General features: G+C 45.8%; 1 protein-coding gene across 3 annotated transcripts in view; it reads right to left on the bottom strand.

The window, feature by feature from the left end:
• The window catches only part of PLD1 (phospholipase D1), a 62,818-nt gene that overhangs the window by 33,555 nt on the left and 10,491 nt on the right, over window positions 1–18,772 (bottom strand). For all 3 annotated transcript variants that reach the window (XM_057411507.1, XM_057411509.1, XM_057411508.1), the window contains exons 2-7: window positions 9,455–9,640; window positions 9,011–9,138; window positions 8,584–8,729; window positions 7,699–7,807; window positions 6,061–6,126; window positions 177–235 (exon numbers count right to left, since the gene is read on the bottom strand). In XM_057411507.1, coding sequence (XP_057267490.1) covers window positions 177–235; window positions 6,061–6,126; window positions 7,699–7,807; window positions 8,584–8,729; window positions 9,011–9,138; window positions 9,455–9,608 — 662 coding nt within the window. In that variant the 5' untranslated portion in view covers window positions 9,609–9,640. The remainder of the gene's footprint in view (window positions 1–176; window positions 236–6,060; window positions 6,127–7,698; window positions 7,808–8,583; window positions 8,730–9,010; window positions 9,139–9,454; window positions 9,641–18,772) is intronic.

The following is an 18,772-nucleotide window of genomic DNA, read 5'->3' as shown; positions in this document are numbered from 1 at the left end:
TCCCAAAGCCCTTTCTCAAAGTTGTAGTATTTTCTGTGTGAACATCAATAATTTTTTTCTGTCCAGATGGCAAAACATTCCCCAGTCAGTTTTCGGAAAGCTATTAATTTGAACAATATTTACTTATGAAGCCATGTTCTTGGTGAATCGTAACCCAAAGACAGAGCTCAACTCACATGCCCTTTGGTCCCAGGTCATGGATAAACGACAACTGGCTTACTCCAACAAACTCCATCTGGGGAAAGAGAAAGATTACCCTATCTTTCATACTCTGAAATCCACAAAAACCTTTGTTTCATCAAAGTGACTTGTCATAAAGACAGAACCTACAGAAGATCCTGAGCAGAAGTAACTTAAGCATCTTTAGATGACCACGTAGCTTGGCTGGGCTGGTTTGTTTGCTAATTTTAAACATGGTTTGGAGAACATGTTTCAGGCAACCAGGACAATCAAGACAAGTTTATCACAGGGACCCAAAAGCATCCTCCATCCTGGATCAGTGGCTGAAACAAGGACTCAAGTTTGACACTGTTTAGGGGTCTTGTGTGAACTTGGCTGGTTGCCTGAATCCTCTCCTCTCTTCAGTAACCGTCACAGGAAGGCTGGAAAAGGAATGAGCACATGTCCCCAGGGCTGGGAGCATCCTGTTCCCTTCGAATCTCCTACCCCATGGACACACACCACATGGGGGTTCAGCCCCTCAACCCACGAACATCCTCCAAGATGCAGCAGGTCACTCCCACTCAGTGCTGTACACATGCCACTGCCCCATCTTGTCTCAAAAGCCAAAAACCCACAGGAAAGCCACAGCGGGTTAGGAGAACACATTCAAGTGCACTCTCCATGACTTCTACTGGTCTGCATAGATCTCCACAGTGGGCACAGCCTGGGGAACCTATGTGCCACACTATCAGCTTTACCAGCATATTCCAGCAACCTGCCTCCTTGCGGCTCCTCCTGCTTCGGCAGAGATTGCAGAGGAATGTAGCAACAAGCAAAGCTTGTGAGAAAACACAGCACCATTACATTCACCTCTAAAAATAGGACACTAAGGGATTTTGACCAAGGAGGCTTTTCTTGGCACAGCAGGGTGCTCCCGACAGTCTGCTGGTTGCTAGCCCTAGCCTCCAATAGCAGGGAGAAATGCTTGCCCCAGGCATCCTGTGCAGGACTGTGTGGGAACAGTCTTGAGAAGGAGCTGTCTTGCATGGCAGAGGCTTGTCTGCACCCAGGCACTTGTAATTTATTACTCATAAAATTGTCCAAGCGCAGAAAGGTGCTCAGGGCAGGGTGAGGGTAGGAGATGCTCTCCCCTTTGGTCAGGCAGCAAGCCAGAGGGAACCCTCAAAACATGTTTTGACAACGAAGCCTGCTGGGACCAAACTTCAGGATCCAACCCACACTCCCAACCACAGCTGGGACATGAGACAGCCTTGGGGCCAGCCCCACAACAGCTCAAGTGCCAGAGCCCAAGGAAGGGGTGGCCAACGTGGCCACTGTCACCTGCCCTTTGGCAAACCCACCTCAGGGACCCCATTGGAAAAATAAGACTTTGCACAGGAATTACATGGGTGGACCCGTAAGTCTCAGGTATTTTCAAACACTAGGTTTAACAAAGAGTACCAGCAAACTTGGCACAAGTCTATCTTGCAGTTATGGTGAGGCTGGCTCAGGCTCCCTTCCCAGCACCATTGCTTTTGCCTCCCAGAAGCAGCAGTAGGACAGAAGATCCTTCCTCCTCATGCTCGGCTGCTTCTGGAACCTTCCCAAACTTCTCACATCAATAAAGCTATGGAAAAGAACAAAAGACCTATTTTTCTCCTTCAAGTAGCTCAAGGACATAAAATAACCTCTATTCAGAAGAGGCAAATTTAATGCCCTAATTTTTGGTTGACTTCAGGCTGTTTTCCGAAAGCAAGAAGTTATTCCATGCTTTTACCAACAATCTTGCTATCACCTCACCTATTACACTCTCTGGAAAAGCACCTGGTGTGACATAAAAACATTTCAGCTGTTTCTGCAGTGATGCTTAGGGATGGGGAGCATCTGAAAACCCATTGTATCCTACAAGCTCTTATCAGAGGTCCCAAGTGAAGTCTCAGGCCAGTTCTTTGCCTAGGATCCCATTTTCATTTCTTCAGAAAATGCCTGGCATTCCCAACCAGACAAATCAGGGAACCAGACATCTCTCTCACAGTGGGCACACAAAAAACACCCGCATATGACTGTCAAACCCCTTTGAAAACGTTGGCTGCAACCAGAAAGCTGGCAGCCGTTTGAGGAGCACTGCATGCAGAGAAGTAATTGTTCTCAAAGAAGTGAAGAGAAAAAACAGGATAAAATATTACTCACAGAAACAGAACTACTACTACATTAAAATGAAAAAGACTGTCTGGCAGCGCAGCAACCTGCTCTCCAGCCAAGGAGTCTTTGAAATGGCAAGGATGATGACAGCAGCCCATCCAACATGTTCATCAGGCAGCACCAATTAGAAGCATTGGTTTGTAAAAGTACAGAAACACTCATAAATAAATTCCACCAGTTAGAAGGAAGAGTCCTCAGTGCAGTGGAACATATCTGATCAAATGATTTATTATTATTATTATTATTGCCGCATTAGCTATTTTTACTGTCACAGTGCCTTTCATCCGAGGTGCTCATCATTCACAGAACAACTGAGAGGGGAATGCAGAGCAGCAAGGCACTTTCATCTTCCTCACATCTGAATTCCTGCGCTGCCCAGCTGCCTCCCTAGGGAGCTGGCATCCCACTCTGGTTTCAGAGCAATTGGCAGCAGAATATTTGAATTATGAGATAAGGCCCAGAGAATGCAGCTTCAATGACATTGTCGTAGCAGGAAAGATGATAATAATTTTAAAACAGGCAGGCAGGAGTGATCAGCTGCAGAAAGACAAGCTATGAAAGGTGACGAACCAGCTGCAAGGTGCACAAGCCATGGTTTTAAACCATCCCTTTCCACCAGCAATGTTGAGCATGCATGATCTGTGTAAGCAAGAATTGCACAGCATATCTGTGCTTCAGGAAGAATTCAGCAGCTCTACATTTTGTTTTCATTTTGACTCTTGTTTTTAAATTAGTGGGTTTAAAACCCCACAGAGTTGCTTACCACCTGTGGCTAGCAATAAAATGGAATTACACCACTCTTCAGAACAATGCTGTTCAGCAGAAGATGCCAGCTATTCCGTGCACAAAAGAACTGGCTTACACTAAATATAAATTAAGAAAAATAAACATGCTAAAGTTCAAGTGCAATAACTAAAAATACTGAAGAGTTGGGTGGGGACCTTTGCAATGTCTGCAGATCCAAGTGTCATATCAGAGGCAAAACAGCAGCCGCTCTCACATATCTACATTGCTCTTACACTGTGACTGCTTTCACCTAAGATAAGGTTTTTACACTCGCTAAAGCTCACACAAAATGTTACAGACATGCACTCTGGTTCAACTGAATCTCATTTTTTATTTTGCTTAGGCATCTTTCAACTATTGCAGCTCATACCAAAAAATGCTGCAAAATAGATTTTTACATGGAATACAGTCAAGCTCACAGGCCCCCTTTTCAAATGTTTTTGGGCTATATTCACCCAGTTTCTATTTCTCAGAAAAAAAAGCAGGGACAACAAGCACACTGAGAATCCCGCATCTATTTTAACAGCAGTTGGCTTGAAGCACCTCAACCCAGAAGTACTGTAAAAAGGTTTTGGAAAGCACTAGAAGACATGAGATTAAATCATTAGTATGATTTAACATAGCCAGAAGGAAAAATAAAAATTACATTATAAAGGCTATGAAGTCTAAGGGTCTGATCACAAAATATAATGCATCTCCTAACTTATTTGTGAACTCCACACAAAATACTGTTACAACAAATTATGAGAAATAAAGGGAAACATGAGAAGGCTGTAAATTTTGTCAGGGTTACCCAGTCAAAGCAAGGGGCACTTAGTACGTGTCTAAATGATGCTGCTTCACTAGGTTCTATTTCCACAGCCTGCATGAGGGTCACCTAGAAAGGCTGAAGATGTACAGCCTCAACGATTTCATGTGGCCACCATGGACCTGATCCTGAATCCACCAGGGACTTCAGGTCTGCAAAACTGCTATAAGCTCAACTTGGAGGCTCAACTATCCCAGTGCATGGCACATCCTTGAGGCAGTGTATAAATAAAGTGGTGATCCTCCCACTGACAAATAATACATTAACCACAAGTGCAAAATAAAAGAATTTAAGAAGTGAATTAATTAAATGGTACAGGTCAGGTGTAAAAACAGCTCCAAAGAGATGCAATTGAACCAAGCAGGCTCTTCACAAGGACCAAGGGTTACACACCAGACAGGTCGCAGCTTGCCATTGAAACTCCATATCTGACTTTACAGAGAATTTAGGATTTAAAAAAAAAACAAAAACAAACCAACCACCTTGGTGCACGGATTTGATGACAGGAACATATGGCAATCAAAATGCGCTCCAATATTAGGACAGTCTCAGCATGCGTCAGTGTCCAGGCAAAAGACTTCTTAACCACAGGAAGAACAAAATGAGGGCTTTGCTCTAAGGAGGACAAACACAGCTCCAAAGGAAATGCCAGAAATCTTCACTTTTGTCCCTAGTCTGAGAATGGTGGGGCTTGTTTCGGTGTTGTTTTTTTTTTTAAAGAAAACATTCTTCTCCCTGTGCTTTCTTCCAGCATTGCCTGCAGGATCTGCCACACTTAGTAACGCTGCCACCAGTAACAGCAAAGTCCTCACTGAACACAGCCAAATCCAGTGAATGCCAACAATAAACTGAAAATGTATGTGCAAAATGACATCTGTCTCTGGACCAGGAACAGAAGGGCGATTCAGCAGCTGAGGGATGCACCCCACAGCTGGCTGGGCAAGGCAGGACTGCCCATCTCCTTGCCTGGCCCCTGCTGAAGCATCCTGCCTTTAACAAGAGCCTGGTCAGAGGATCACCCAGGCTCTTACACCGCAGAAACTCTCCAAAATATCTGAAACAAGCAACACCTGCCTGAGAGTGACAAGATGGATCCACACGACAAAATAACTCTCCCCCTCCTTGCATATGCTACTGATCAAAATTGCCAAGTTATCCCCATCCTGTCTTCAGAACAAAAGATTACTGTTTTCCACATGTAAACTAACACAGCTCCTGCTGGTTTACATGGGCTTAAGCTCCACACTGGACTTAAGCTCCGCAGCCTGTCCCCAGAGAAGCATTCTGTAAAGGGCACAGTTATCTCATCCCGAGTATGAAGATTTTTTGCAATCCAAAGCACAACAGCCAGCCCAAAGTGTGCCAGCCAACACTGAAGGGACTCTTCACCCCATGTAACAGGCAGTGCTCAACAGACTGCAGTAAGAACACACAGCTTTCCAGAGACAAGCTGCCCAATATCTCTATACAAGTGAAATCTGCAAAAGAGCAGAACAACCTACCAAACAACAACAGTTAAAGAGAAGAACTGGCTGCTACAGAAACCATAAATTCAGTCTACATTTCTGGCTTGTTTGAAAACCAAGTGTTCCCAGTTATCACTCCTTGCTCAGAAATGTCACTTAGCTCTGCAGCTACTCAATGCATGCATCAGGTTTTGCTGATAATACAAAAGACAGAGTAACACAGTCATTATGCAGCCAAGAAAAGGGGAAATAAATTACCATCTCAGGGAGATGTTACAGCTGCGGCTGACAGGTAAGGAATACTGAAGAAATATTCTAGGATGGCTTTCAAAGGAAATATTTTTTTTGCTTAAAATAGGCCTGAAGTTAGATTTGACATCTCTCCCTGTTTCAAAAAGACTATTGACTTAGGGAAATAAGCCAAATACCATCTCTCCCTTTGGAAGTGACAAACCACCCGCAGAGCTGAATGGGTATCACTCATACACACTCAGCATCGCTGTGGTCCAGTTGTGGGATTCCCACAAGGAAACCGGGGGGTAGGAGGGGGCAGGGAGGAACTTGAAAACTTTTTTTCTTCTGAAATCTCTAAAGTGAATATTCTTTAGGCATTTAAGCAAACTAACCGCTACTTACCGTTCCATGGTAGTTCCTGTACATTGGCATTTTTAGGATCTTTGTCAAGTAGTCTTCCAGCTGTTTCTACAATTAAAACATTGAAACTTTACAAAGGAACAGGAATTTTCAAGAATAAAAACCCCACACAATCCAACTGTATCATTAGGAAGCAATCAAGAAATCAGACACTTTTCAGCTTGAACGGATAAATACATCATTATGTGCTCATGGAAGATTATAGCTGCGCAGCATAAACAGTTTGATAACAGGTTGTTTGCTGTTCACAGACCCATGTATGTACCTTCCACCTTGGCACCGTCAGCTTTCTTGACTGAGCCCAAGTTTCAGAACAAGCTTAAATGCAAAAATCAGACCCCACTGTTTCCACCCACACGAATTAGCGTTGTGAGTAAACACACCCTCAGGTGCCTATTTGGTTAAGTAAATTTTTGGTTAACCAAAACACCAGGTTCAGGGGCAAGGAGCACAGTGACCATGCTGCCCTGTCCCAAAGCCACAGAGAGGGCAGTGGCTGGGCCACTGCTCACTGGAGAGCCTGTCCTCCCCAGCCAGGAGGGGAGAAAAGAAGAAACCATTACGGGAGAGAGAACCTTCACCCATTCTCATAGTAACTGGACAAAGAAGAGATTAAGCTGTTTACCCATGGGAAACTGAGCAGAGTCCTACAGGATACAAAACAAACCAAAAAGAAATGAATGCCATTGAGATCTTCATCCTTTTCAGCGCTAGCATTGCAACACTGAGATATCCAGCTGGTATAAATACTGCAAACACCCTCATGGTACAAGTTGTGGGATTCCCACAAGGAAACCAACAGAGGGGTAAGGATCTTTAAAACATTTTTTTTTTCCTGTTTTAAACTAACATCTCTCTCCTGAAGCTTCCCGCACAGTGGCACAGCCATGCACAGCAGGGAGGGTTATCTGCACAGCACACCCACAAGACAACCTTTTGGGGCTTGAGGCTTCAGTGACAGAAAGCCCAGAGAGGAAGTGAAGAGCAGAGAGAGAGTGATAAGCACAGGGTGAACAAACAGGGGATTATTGTACAGGCTCTTTCTTCCTTTTTTCTATTTTTTAATTTTCTCCTCTCCAAACAGCAAAGCTGCAATGAAGAGGTAGGAAGACATCCGCCCTCTTCATAGAAGGGCCCATCTGTTAACATCTGATGAAGTTACATAGAACACGTGTGCCTCAGCTAAAATTACCCACTTCAGCATCGAAAGCCTGACTGTCATCTCCTCTTTCAGAGGGGAATAGGACTGAAATCTCCCAGATTTTGATGGCCGAGGGGCTGCTTCCATCACGCAACTTGACTCTGAACTGCCTTTTCTATCTTTAAATCGGAACAGGTGGGAGGCGGGGAACCGCCATTCTCGGCATCGTGGTTTTCCTCAACTGCAGAGGAAAACTTCGTACATATGAACTCTGGGAACAGCATCTTCCTCTCTGCATGGAGGAGGATTTGGCATTCTGGACTTGTCAAAGCTTACGTTTGTCAAGCAAAAGACTTGAATGGTAATAAAACAAGGGCTTTGGCAGCACACAGCTTTACAAGCAACCTGCCTGGCACCTCTGCACCTCAAGTTTTCCCAGTGCATTGCTCTGGCCCCTGCACACGGTGCCGGCTGCTTACCCTCCTGCTGGAGAAGTGCTCTTCCCGCACCGTGCTCTCCGCTGTGTGCGGCAGACTTGGCATCTGCCTCGGTTCTCCCCTTTTGATGGATTGTCTTCTCACCGTGTGACTGGAAGGAAAAGAAGCCCCAACAAGTCTGAGCGCTGCAAGCGTGTGTGCACCTCAATATGTAACCATTCTTCTGCAACGTTTTAATTTTTCCTACCCAAGCTCTTAAAAACTGAGATGGGAGGGCAGGAAAGCAGAAAAAAAAAAAAGCAAGAATGGATTCATTTGAGAAGCCAGGATGCTCCAACTGGCTCACAAACAGAAATACAACACAAGTAGCAGAGTTCGATTTTTGAGGGTCCCCTTTAGCTCTTATAAAGAAAGGGAGCCTAAATCCTACTTTTAGAGTACTATGTTCCCCCAGCCTTTAACCCCTCTTGCTGACCTACACCACTTTCTCTTCCCCATAACACTTCCAGCTACCTTGAGCACCAAGACCAGCCTTGGCAGGGCTGACCATCCATACCAAGGACCCCTGTACATCCCACATCCACCCCATGCTGGCAGAGAGTCACAGTACACCAACAATTTTCATTAGCACAACCCTTCTTCAGCTTCAAAGTAAATTCAGCTCTAAAGCTGATGGTCTGGGACCCAGCATGCTTTCTGCAGAAGGAAGAGACATGCCTGTACCACTTATATTATAGCTGCTAAATAGGTAGAAATTAAATGTCTTTATTATAGCTGCTAAGTATTTGTAGAGACTGAATTCTCCTGCCCTGTTCTCCTTATAGCAAAGTAAATGGGATCAGTGAAGCCAAAGCTATAAGCTATTAAAAGAGAAAAGAAGATCACATCTCCCCAAAGCTGATCACATCCAAAGGGCTCCACACTCACCTCCTGGTCGGGATAGGGATGTGCACAAAGGCTTTGTACCTCAGCAGCTCCCTGTGAAACTCCTGGAAGTGCTTAAACTTCCTTTTCACCTGCCAGGTGAACTCTCCATGGGTCAGCTCGATGGTGTAAACATTGGGGCTTGGTACCTGCCGAGGAGAATCCCACCATAGGAGATGCAGCTTTGAAATAAGTCATTTTCCTGCAGCTGCTCATCTAAAGAGCCCTCATTCATTTCTACTTAAGGATCACTGTCTCACCATTTCTTGTTCTGTTTCATTAGGTTTTATAAACAGATAGGTAACCTCTCTTAAGTGCTTTCTGAGACACAAGCATTCCTGCTTCTTCAGCCCATGAACAAGCACATGCAAAATTAACCCATAAACAGCATTTTAATACAGTTCTGCAGAAATCAAATTGAATTTCTGACCTTCTTTGTGGAAGTAAAGCGTTCAACTTCCGACACACGCACTCGAACAGGACATCCCGTGAGGTACGTCTGTGTGCCTGGCTCTTTGAACCCATGGGTGTGATAGATGGCAGAGAAAGGAATACACACTGGAAGGAACACAAACCCCATTAGTTCAACAGCCTTGTAATGATCAAGGAGGCCATGAAAGCCAGCAGATAGCTGCAATGTTTTAACAGGGGAACATTTACACAGCAACATAAATTCCACTAAAATATACCAGGTTTTATTTAACAGCTTAAAGACAAGCTTTCACAGAAGGGACTTGACGAGCTGAAGTGCTAAAGGCCTCGTGGTCCTAGAGCAGGGTCAATGGTTGGTAAAACCACTGAGGTATGCTATCTATTGACAGATACGGTATATCCAGGCAGGATGGGAGGTGAAAACACACAGGCATCAACTCACCGGTGCCTTTTGGGTCATTTAGCACCTCCGATTCAACCTCCTCCCCATCAAAGTGGAGGTCCCTGGTGTCCAGGCTCTCGATGATGTTGCTCATGTCTGCAGCGACTTTCTTCAGCGTTGATGTAGCGGCATTGCTTTCAGCTCTCAGTGACATCTCAGGGACTGATGCACTGGAGCCACGAGGCACTGGGGAGAAGGAAGAGGCAGGCCTGTCATCACTCCCTCTCCAACACCTTAGCACAGCAGGGCCAAGGGAAAACCCTGGCAGTGCATGGCCCTGTCTTCCCTTCAGCGCCTTTACCCTCATTCATCCCATTATCCCCATCCAACACACCAGATATAAAACACCCTGCCCTGCAGCTACAGGAAACCACTGCCCAGAGCAGTGAAAAAGCACAGGTAGATTCAGGCTACAAGAAAGAATTTTCCCCAGTGCCAGTGACCCCAGGACTCATATCCATTTGTACTTTAAAATACAAAATATGTAATATTTCACTTCCCAGCTACGAAAAAAAATTGCAAGGGCTTGGTTGTGGCTTGGGAATACCTTCACATATTGATTTCAAAGGGAAAGCAAGGAAGCTTTTACAGCAACTCACCTGACCATCTCAGCTAGCTCTGCAATAATGACAATTCACCAGGAAAAGCACAAACCATAATAATGCCTGGCCAAATCCCAGACATAATCCACATGGCATTGTGTTTGCCAGGTTAAGCTGCGCAGAGGAAAAAGCTCACTTAGAAAATCAGTAGGCATTTTTTTCATGATTGAACTAGCGATATGAATGCCTGGCATTATTGAGATTTCCTCTGTTTCTATGCATCTGACACAACTGCCCATGATATCTGCATGTCTTGTGCTCTCCCACGGCTCCATTCTTTCAGCAGGCTCAAAAGTCACAGCCATGAAGGCTCCTGTGAGGGGAGCAGAGCAGGGTCAGGGGCATCCGGATGCCCACAGAAAGCCTAGGAGCACAGGTGGACACTGCAGCTCATCCTTGTGCTCACGCCTCCGAGACACCCCCAAGGAGCTCGCACCCTGTACACAGCACAGGTGTCTGGAGGGGACCAGCCCACCCCCCTTTTGTGATGGGGACAGTGGGCAGTGTGAAGGCTGTAGCCTGCTCAGGGCAGTCAGACAGTGACAGTTGGAGGTGTTTGGGCACTGATGACTACAGCACTTCCCACCTTCATCCCCACCCACCCATGCCAGGAGCCTGACTCAGGACAACAACAAGGAATGAAGAAAAGGAAGAAAAAAAAAAAAAAAAAAAGGATAAAAACCCCAAACACGCTATCAAGACATAAGGCACGTCCATGAACACTGGTGCAAGTTCCCAGTGCTTGCGAGGATTTCCAAAGCTGCTTCCTCCTCCTCCAGGCTCTGCAACTCACCATGCGGCTGCAGACCCAGCTGCTGGTCCTGCACATAGCCAAGCTCCAGCTCCTGGACACCTCCGTGATAAAAAGCCCCTTCAATCTTTGCTGTGCTCTGCAATAAACATCACAGCTCGACAGCTACACTGAAAAAATGTGGATGGGACAAACAGGCAATGCTTCACAGAAGCCAATATAGGATGCCCAAATATGAGGACGCCCATTTATACTTGTGGAAGCTCTTACATTGTGTAAAAGAATGATTAAAAAAGAAAAAAGTGCAACATTTCTGATGTTAAATTCTGCAGAGAACACTGCAATTATTCTTGAGTGAGCTCCATAGAAAGAGCTGGATATGCTGTAATTTGGAAATAATGTAACATTTTAATAATTCATGTGTTTAGCTGCTTTTGAAAGAACATTCTTTATTATCATTTCCTCTTGAAACAAGTACATAGTTTTATAACTACATAAGGTTGATATCATGTAAGCTCAAAAACATGTTAAAATGAGCTGTCTTCACAAAAAAAAATACATTTGCATATAGACTTGAATCAAGAAAAATTGGGTCAATCTCTCCTTATTATACCAAAGCAAATGCAGAAACACAGCTTCACCTTGGCAGTGAGGGCTCTGAGGGTGCTGGTGGCTCTGCCACCTTCCACAGATGGCTGGGAATGCCACTGCAGCACAGGTGGCTTTAAGACCAGACTGGGGCTCACTGGGCTGGCATGTCACTTGAAGAGATCTGCCTGAACAACTCATGTGTGTTCTCCTAGGTACCTCATTCCCCTTCTGTCTGGGGAGAGCAAAAAGGGAATTTGCATTCATCCTTGCAGGTGGAGCTGTACTGAAGCATGGGACTATGAAGGCACTGATGCCACCCAGCTTGCACAGCCTCCCTGCAGCAGGAACTTGTCATTAGTGCTGCCCCACACTGCCCTCACCGCAGCTGGATGGAGAGCCAGTTCTCATTGTCAGAAGTTTTACACTTTACCTATTACTAACAACATACTGCAGGGAACGTTAATTACTCAGAGCACACAAGGTACACTTTTATTTCCTGCTAGCAGTGAAGTCATTCCACCAGATATAGACTGGCCCTGGGTGTTTGATTTTCTCCCTACAAAGCAGGCACACATACACAGCATTCCCAGGAGGGAGGCCACGCTATAAGGCCTCCCAGATAACCCCAAGAGCAGTAGAGGGGAGCCCAGAGCTGCCACATGCCAGGCAGTAGCACTTCCCCACTCTGCACCTATTTTATTTCCTACCCCACACTAAGAATTTTTATGGCCACCTAGATGGAAATAAAGCAGCACCTTGCTTTGTATTTCACATTTAGAAACAAAACACAGTTTGCTTCTTTTAGGCTGAAGAGATGCTCTTGCTTCATGGAAACTTAATGTGCTTTCCAGAAGACAAGGAAAAGAGAACACAAACCCAAATACACCTTGTACGTGATGTGCCAGCAATTACACTTGAAGAAAACCTGCAGACAAATGCCACAGCAACAGGGCTGGAGGAAGAGCATGCGGACAGGAGCCAACACGGACAGGATGCGCATCCTCCCTCCTCCTCCTCCCCTCCGTGCCAGGTACAGCCAGGCTCCTCTTGTCAGATTAATTGACGCAGTCACTTAATGGATAAACAATTAACCAGTGTATGCAACGATTATTTGCTGAGGACCACAGCAGTGCTGCATAACTGAGGGCTTTTCTAATTATTCTTTTAAAAGCTGTTTTCACAGCTGCCACAGACAAGCCGTGGGATAAAGCAGAGTCCAAATTCAGTTGGACCCAATTCAGACCCAGCAGCAAGATCCCCCCCTGCCAAGATTCAAGCCAGATTATGGCCTCAAGAGGGAAAATGTGACTTGCCTCCAGCTCTGCCAAAAGCCCCACAAATCCAGGCAGCAACTGAGCTCCCCTGTCACAGCCAGCCACTGCAGAGCCAGAAGGCATGGGATAAACCCAGCCCTAGGTAGGGAGGGGTCAGATAGAGAGATGGGACATACTAAGTCCCTCTGAAAGCTTCTGCAAATTGCTTTATACGGCGCTGCTCAGTAAGAGCTATTTAACCTCTTGGCCAGAGTTTCCATGAGGACACTGTTTGCATTCCCATAGGCAAGCTGAGGAACGTATCCAGGTTAATGTGCAACAAGCTGGATGCAAACACACACCAAGCACAGTTATCCATGATTCAACTGCAAAATAGATGTGTCAAGGAGGCCCTGCCTATCCAGCGCCACTCACTACCTACCTGCACTAATGATGGACTGGAGAATGGGCTTATAAAACTTGCTGATATTGTCAGCTTTGAAGGCTGCAATTATGCGAAGGACAGAGAGAGCACACATGATACTGGCAAATTGCAGGAGGGTGGAAATAATAGGGTGAAATATATTAGAAACATTTGCTGCATTTCAGTATTTGGCTGTTGCCATCCAGGAGAGCAAAAAAGCAGCAGACAAAAGCAAAACCTGCGCCAAGATGCACAAACAAGGCTACTGCAAGCCAAAAAGGAAGACACGGTGCAGAAGACAGGAAGAGTCAGATCTAAAGCACTTGACCCATAAGAACATAGTGGTAGGACTGAGAAGGAAGAGACCTGGATAAAACATGACAGCAGTCTGCAAGCCCCCTGTGAGCAAGGCAGAGAAAAGATAATTGCTCTGAATTATAGGTTCAGAGCAGAGACTAGGGACAAAAACCCTGTCTAACAGCAAAGGCACAGGACTGTTCAAGACTGCAGTCCCCAGGGCTGGAGGTTTGTAAGGGCAGGCTGCCCCTATTGACCTTCCCAGGGCAGGGGAGGTGGAACATCCAACCCACTTCCCTCCAGCACCCACATTCCCAAACCTGCTGCCTGGGCAGCCAGGAACTGCCTCAGCAACCTGCATATTAACAGAGGGAAGGCACTGCTCCAGTTTTATCTGGCTCAAACTCTCTCCGGGCAAAAGCAACAAGAAGGAAAAAAACAATGAGGAAAAAAAGTCATCTGTAAAGAACAGCTTTGGAAAAATGAACAAACAAGGAAAAGGGGAGATCGTAAAAAATGAAAGAGGAAAGAACCATACTAAAACCCCTACAAACTCTGCTTGACACCACCTTTGTCCAGCCTGGTTTTCAGATTAATTACTTCCTCTTCCAAGCATAATTTAACTCTCTGCCTCCCTTCACCGGGCTGTCCCCACAGCACACGGGCCTCAAACCTCTTGAGCTAGCAGAATATATACATTGGGAATAATGACTGCACCAAGAGTCAGTATTTCAATACTTAAGGAAAACAACTATAAAAATCAAAATTAACTATATTAATCCCTTAGCCCCTGTGAATGTATTGCAAACCCCTAGCTCAATCCTGCAATTCTACAAGCCTGATAGCTATTTTTGTTATTTGGCATCTCAGTTATGCTTTAACCCCCAGTTTTTACTTAGGGGATCATATAACAATCTCAGCCTTCACTTAAGGAACAGTGGTTTTACACTTGCTGCACAGGAAAATAGAAGCATAGCTTTAAGGACATGGAAGCTGGAAGGCAAAAAGGAAAAAAAGCAAGTTTTAGTAAACATTCATGAACAGTTCTGTGCTTTGAAGACATTCAAGTCCTGATGTGAAAATATATGCAGCTGGTAATAGCACAGACTACCTAAAGTTTGGTCAGCCTAATTCTCTTACATGTATGGTGGCAAATCTGCAATAAACTCAGATAATTGCTGCTCCTTAATGAGGTTATGATGCTGACGAGCACCACGCAGAGCTACGAAACCACAAAAGCCTTCATTTGGGAAAGAAGGGAGGAGGGAAAAGAAAATACATCCAGTAAAACTAGGCATTTCCTGCTAATGTCTCCCAGGGTTTGACGCTCTACATCAACTCCCATCCCCATGGTGAGAAGCACTATAATCCCTGAAAATTAGCCTCATTCCAGTTCCCATGACATCTCTCCCAGTACAGTGACCTTTTGGCAAGGGCTGCAACAAGTGACCTCCATTCCCATACTTGGTTTTGTCCTGCAGGCAGTGCCAGTGGCTGCACCCATGCAAGCCTTGCTAGCTGCATGAGCAAAACATGCGGGCTCAGGCTAAAACAGGTCAATGAGATGGTGTTATTAAAAAGGGGAAAACCGAAACAAAACAAAATCGAAACTTGAGCCATTAATTTCCTCTCTCCTCCTGCTGCTGCAGGGAGCCTGAGTGGCATACAGGCAGTGAGAGCCCAGAAGAGATACTAAGGAAATCCTACACACAATGCCCACAACAGCTGTTTGCCCTGCCTGGCAGTGATGGGTCTTTTCCATATAACTATTCCCTAATTCATTACATTTTAATCCTAAAATTAGCTTTGGACACTCCTGCATAGAGAAACACTCTTAACTGACAAGAGCCCTTTACGAGGCATTATTTGCATCCCCCAGGGGGAGACAGGCCTGTCATCACCCCCAGATTTACTCCCTGGCACACCTTTCTTCCACAGTCCTGGGCAGGTGTCAGACATCCACTGAGCAGTCAGGAAATGTCCCCCAGGCTCAGGTCCCCACCAGAACCTGCAAAGAGGGTCCTGCTTATCCAGCCCAAGGAAACCACATATGCAAAGCACACACACACTGATTTTGTTTTCTAGTATACCCTCCCCTGCTACCTAATCAGATTCCAAGGGCTCTTGTAGGTAACATGCTGCATTTCCTAAGTAGGTAAAAAAAAGTAGGGGATCAAAAAAGCTCAGCAATGACTTAACCCTGCTCTCAGGTTCAGTACATGGAAGTCATTTAGCCAGGTGAGCAAGTGGGCAGCATGGCACATGGAGACACCTCCTGAAAAGATGCCCTTCTGGATGCTCATACTACAGTGACAGAGCAAGGGGATTAGAGTTTATTTTTTAAAACACACAAACCAACCTGTGAATAAGAACCAAAGCACTGCTGCAACCCTGGAAAGATACTGAACTAGAGAAGAACTGAAATGTGACGTTTATTGTTGACTGGGACTCGCATTCAGACATCATCCTGGCCTCACTTCCTTACCTTTGGCCCAATCTTGATAAAACAAAAATTTTTCAAAACACTGTTTCCAGTGTTTCCAGCTCACAAAGCTCCTACATTTAACAGCAATACCTGTAAAAGCAGGAACCAATTTGCGCTTCCCAATAACAACTTCAGCACAGTTCCCTGGTTCCGCCTTATTGATTTCCATAGTCCTTTCCACGTGAGGCTTACTGCCAAGCCACCAGCCTACCCAGAGGAAAAACTAAGTCATGGGAATCCACACAGCTTGTTTTCAACAGGTGACGAGATGCTTTAAGACTGAGATGACTGGAAGTAAGTGGCAAGACTATAGAAGTCCCTGCTGTGATATCAGTAATGGGGCATAGCTTCTTCTGCCCTTGTACTGGGTTCTGCAGCATCCATCCCACAGCATTTGTACTAGAGAACCACCCAGGCAGGCCAAGGGAAACTATGAGGTAGAGGGCCTGGTCATCGCGGCAGGCAGTGCTGTGATTGTGTGGTGACTAACCCACTGCTGTAGTCAGAAAACCCCTCCGTGCAGGATTTTTCCCCACACCCAGGACTGGCCTGAGCGTCAGCCGCTTCCCAAGGACTCTCATTATTTGCTTTACAGAACAGTAAAATGAAAACATAAACATCCACAGATGAGCACTGGCTGCTGATCTCATGCTGACATGCTGGTTGCTCTTACTCCTGCTTCCCTAGCACAGGGCTCCTGCTCCCCCAGCACGGGGCTCCTGCTCTCCCCTGCCCAGCAGGGCACTCGGAGCACAGGCGCTGTTCCTCAGGCTTCCACTGGAAGCACAGCCTCCCACTGGAAACCAATCATTAGGTATTTATCAGTGCTTAATGGCAGCCATTCACACACTTGCTCATCGCCATGTTTTGGATTCCTTGGGCATGGACAAGAGTGGTGTACATCCTTTGGGCAGCTGCACTCAACCTCTGGATCACCATGAACCCTCCACTGTGTGATGTGGTCATGGCACACACTCTGCACACCTAAACTCAGGAGCACTGCACATAACAGCCTTGAAAGCCAGCACAGGGGAAGCCCACAGCCTCCATCACCTGATGATCTAACCAGATACCTCCTATCACTGTAGCTGCAGATGGGGAAAGGGAACTGTGTGACACCACCTTGGATATCAGCAATATCTTGGCAGGCCCAAACTGTACAACAGACATGCTACAGGGAACAGCCAAGGGAATCCTGGGCTGAGGAAAAAGAGGGACTGGAAAAAGTACCTGCTTGAAGGACCACAAACAGTAGGAAGGTGAAAGGATGCAGCATTTCAGAGCACTGAGACACACACAGAGCTTGGCACTAGGAAGGATCATGAAAGCTTTATAAAAAAAAAAACCCAAAAGCAAGGAGCTTCCCAGGGCAATAGCATAATGGAAAGTAACCATCTCCACAACAATCAGAGGTGACAAGGAGTGACAGAGCACTGGAACAGGTTGCCCAGGGGGGTTGTGGAGTCTCCTACATTGGAGATATTCAAGGCCCGCCTGGACAAGTTCCTGCGTGATGTACTCTAGGTTATCCTGCTCTTGCAGGGGGGTTGGACTAGATGATCTTTTGAGGTCCCTTCCAACCCTTGGGATTCTGGGATTCTGTGACCACTGCAGTGTTCAAGGGATGGTAAGCACTGCTGCTGCTCTTATATATAGATGAACACATCATGTACACAAATAACAGGACGTATTTTCATGATCTAAACATATAGACGTCTACAAGGCTAATGTCCTGTACATCACTCAACACTATTCTGGTATGTCCCAGTGCCACGTCTGCTCCAGCAGCCACCACCTGCCAAGCCACATTTCCGCAGGGAATTTCAGTGGTGCAGAGCCAAGTAGGCATGCTGGAAGGCAGCCCAGCACCTCCATTCCACAACTGATAAATGCAAACACGGTTCTTCCCATTACTCCTGCCAGCCAAGCTAAACTGGGGAAAGCACTGCAGCCTGTCCTCAGAAAGGGATCTGGGAGACTGCAATATGGTCTCTTAGCCATTTCCCTCAGCCGTGCTCCCAGCAAAGGCACTTGCTCCCACCAGGAGCTGCTCTATATGAAGGCAGAGAGCACAGCTTCCTGTCAGGAGGTGACTATCCCCACTCCCGTGCCAACCTTGCTGCTAATTGCCAAGCTTCCGTTAAGTGAGAACATGATTTTAATCTTCTCCTCCCACTGTTAAAAACCACATGCAAAAGTACATGAAGATGCTAAATTTTTGGCAACTCTTTTTCTGATTTAGTCAAAGAAATTTCTGCAGGTATCGCAGCAACAAGGACTGAGCAGATTGAGACCATGTATTTTTACTAATAATTGACTGCTTTAATAAAATGCTGTTTACATTGTCTTGATTTTTTTGTTTGTTTCAGTGGAACTCTTCAAACAATTTACATTGCAGAAAACAGTTGGCATGAGCAGGCATTTATAATGGAGCAGGAAGGTAGAACCATAGTGCAGGACTCAGAGTGTTCCCTTATGAGGAGCAGTAGCCAAGTCTGGATCCTGGGTCCATGTGTGTTTGCATGGTGCCATCCCACGCTGATGCTTCCTGGTAGCATGAATCACCCCTGCCACCGCATACACTGAACATTAACCTCTGCCAGGCTTTGCTTACTGTGCATGCAGCATGTCAGGGATGTACTCTGGTAAGCCCAAAGCACGTGATGCATGTCAGATTTACGGAAGTGAGAGGAGCTGCAACACCATGGGGACACCACACACCTCCAGCCATCCCATCCCTGAAACACTTCCATACCCTACCTGCACACGTGGATTTAGCACCTTTCCAAACTGAACCTCCCTATAGGATTTTTTTTTTTTTTTAAGCAATGCTTTTAAAGATATTTCCTGCATTCTGGCTAATAAACTCCACAAGAATCTGATGTCTCCATCCTTGGCTGACTTCCAGTCTACCC

Source organism: Pezoporus wallicus, unplaced genomic scaffold (genome assembly GCF_028554395.1).
Source record: "Pezoporus wallicus isolate ANWC-B61680 ecotype Strahan unplaced genomic scaffold, APGP_CSIRO_Pwel_v1 contig_6899, whole genome shotgun sequence".
NCBI lineage: Eukaryota > Metazoa > Chordata > Aves > Psittaciformes > Psittacidae > Pezoporus > Pezoporus wallicus.
The sequence above is the reverse complement of the archived record's forward strand: the minus strand, read 5'-3'. Positions and strand labels throughout refer to the sequence as shown.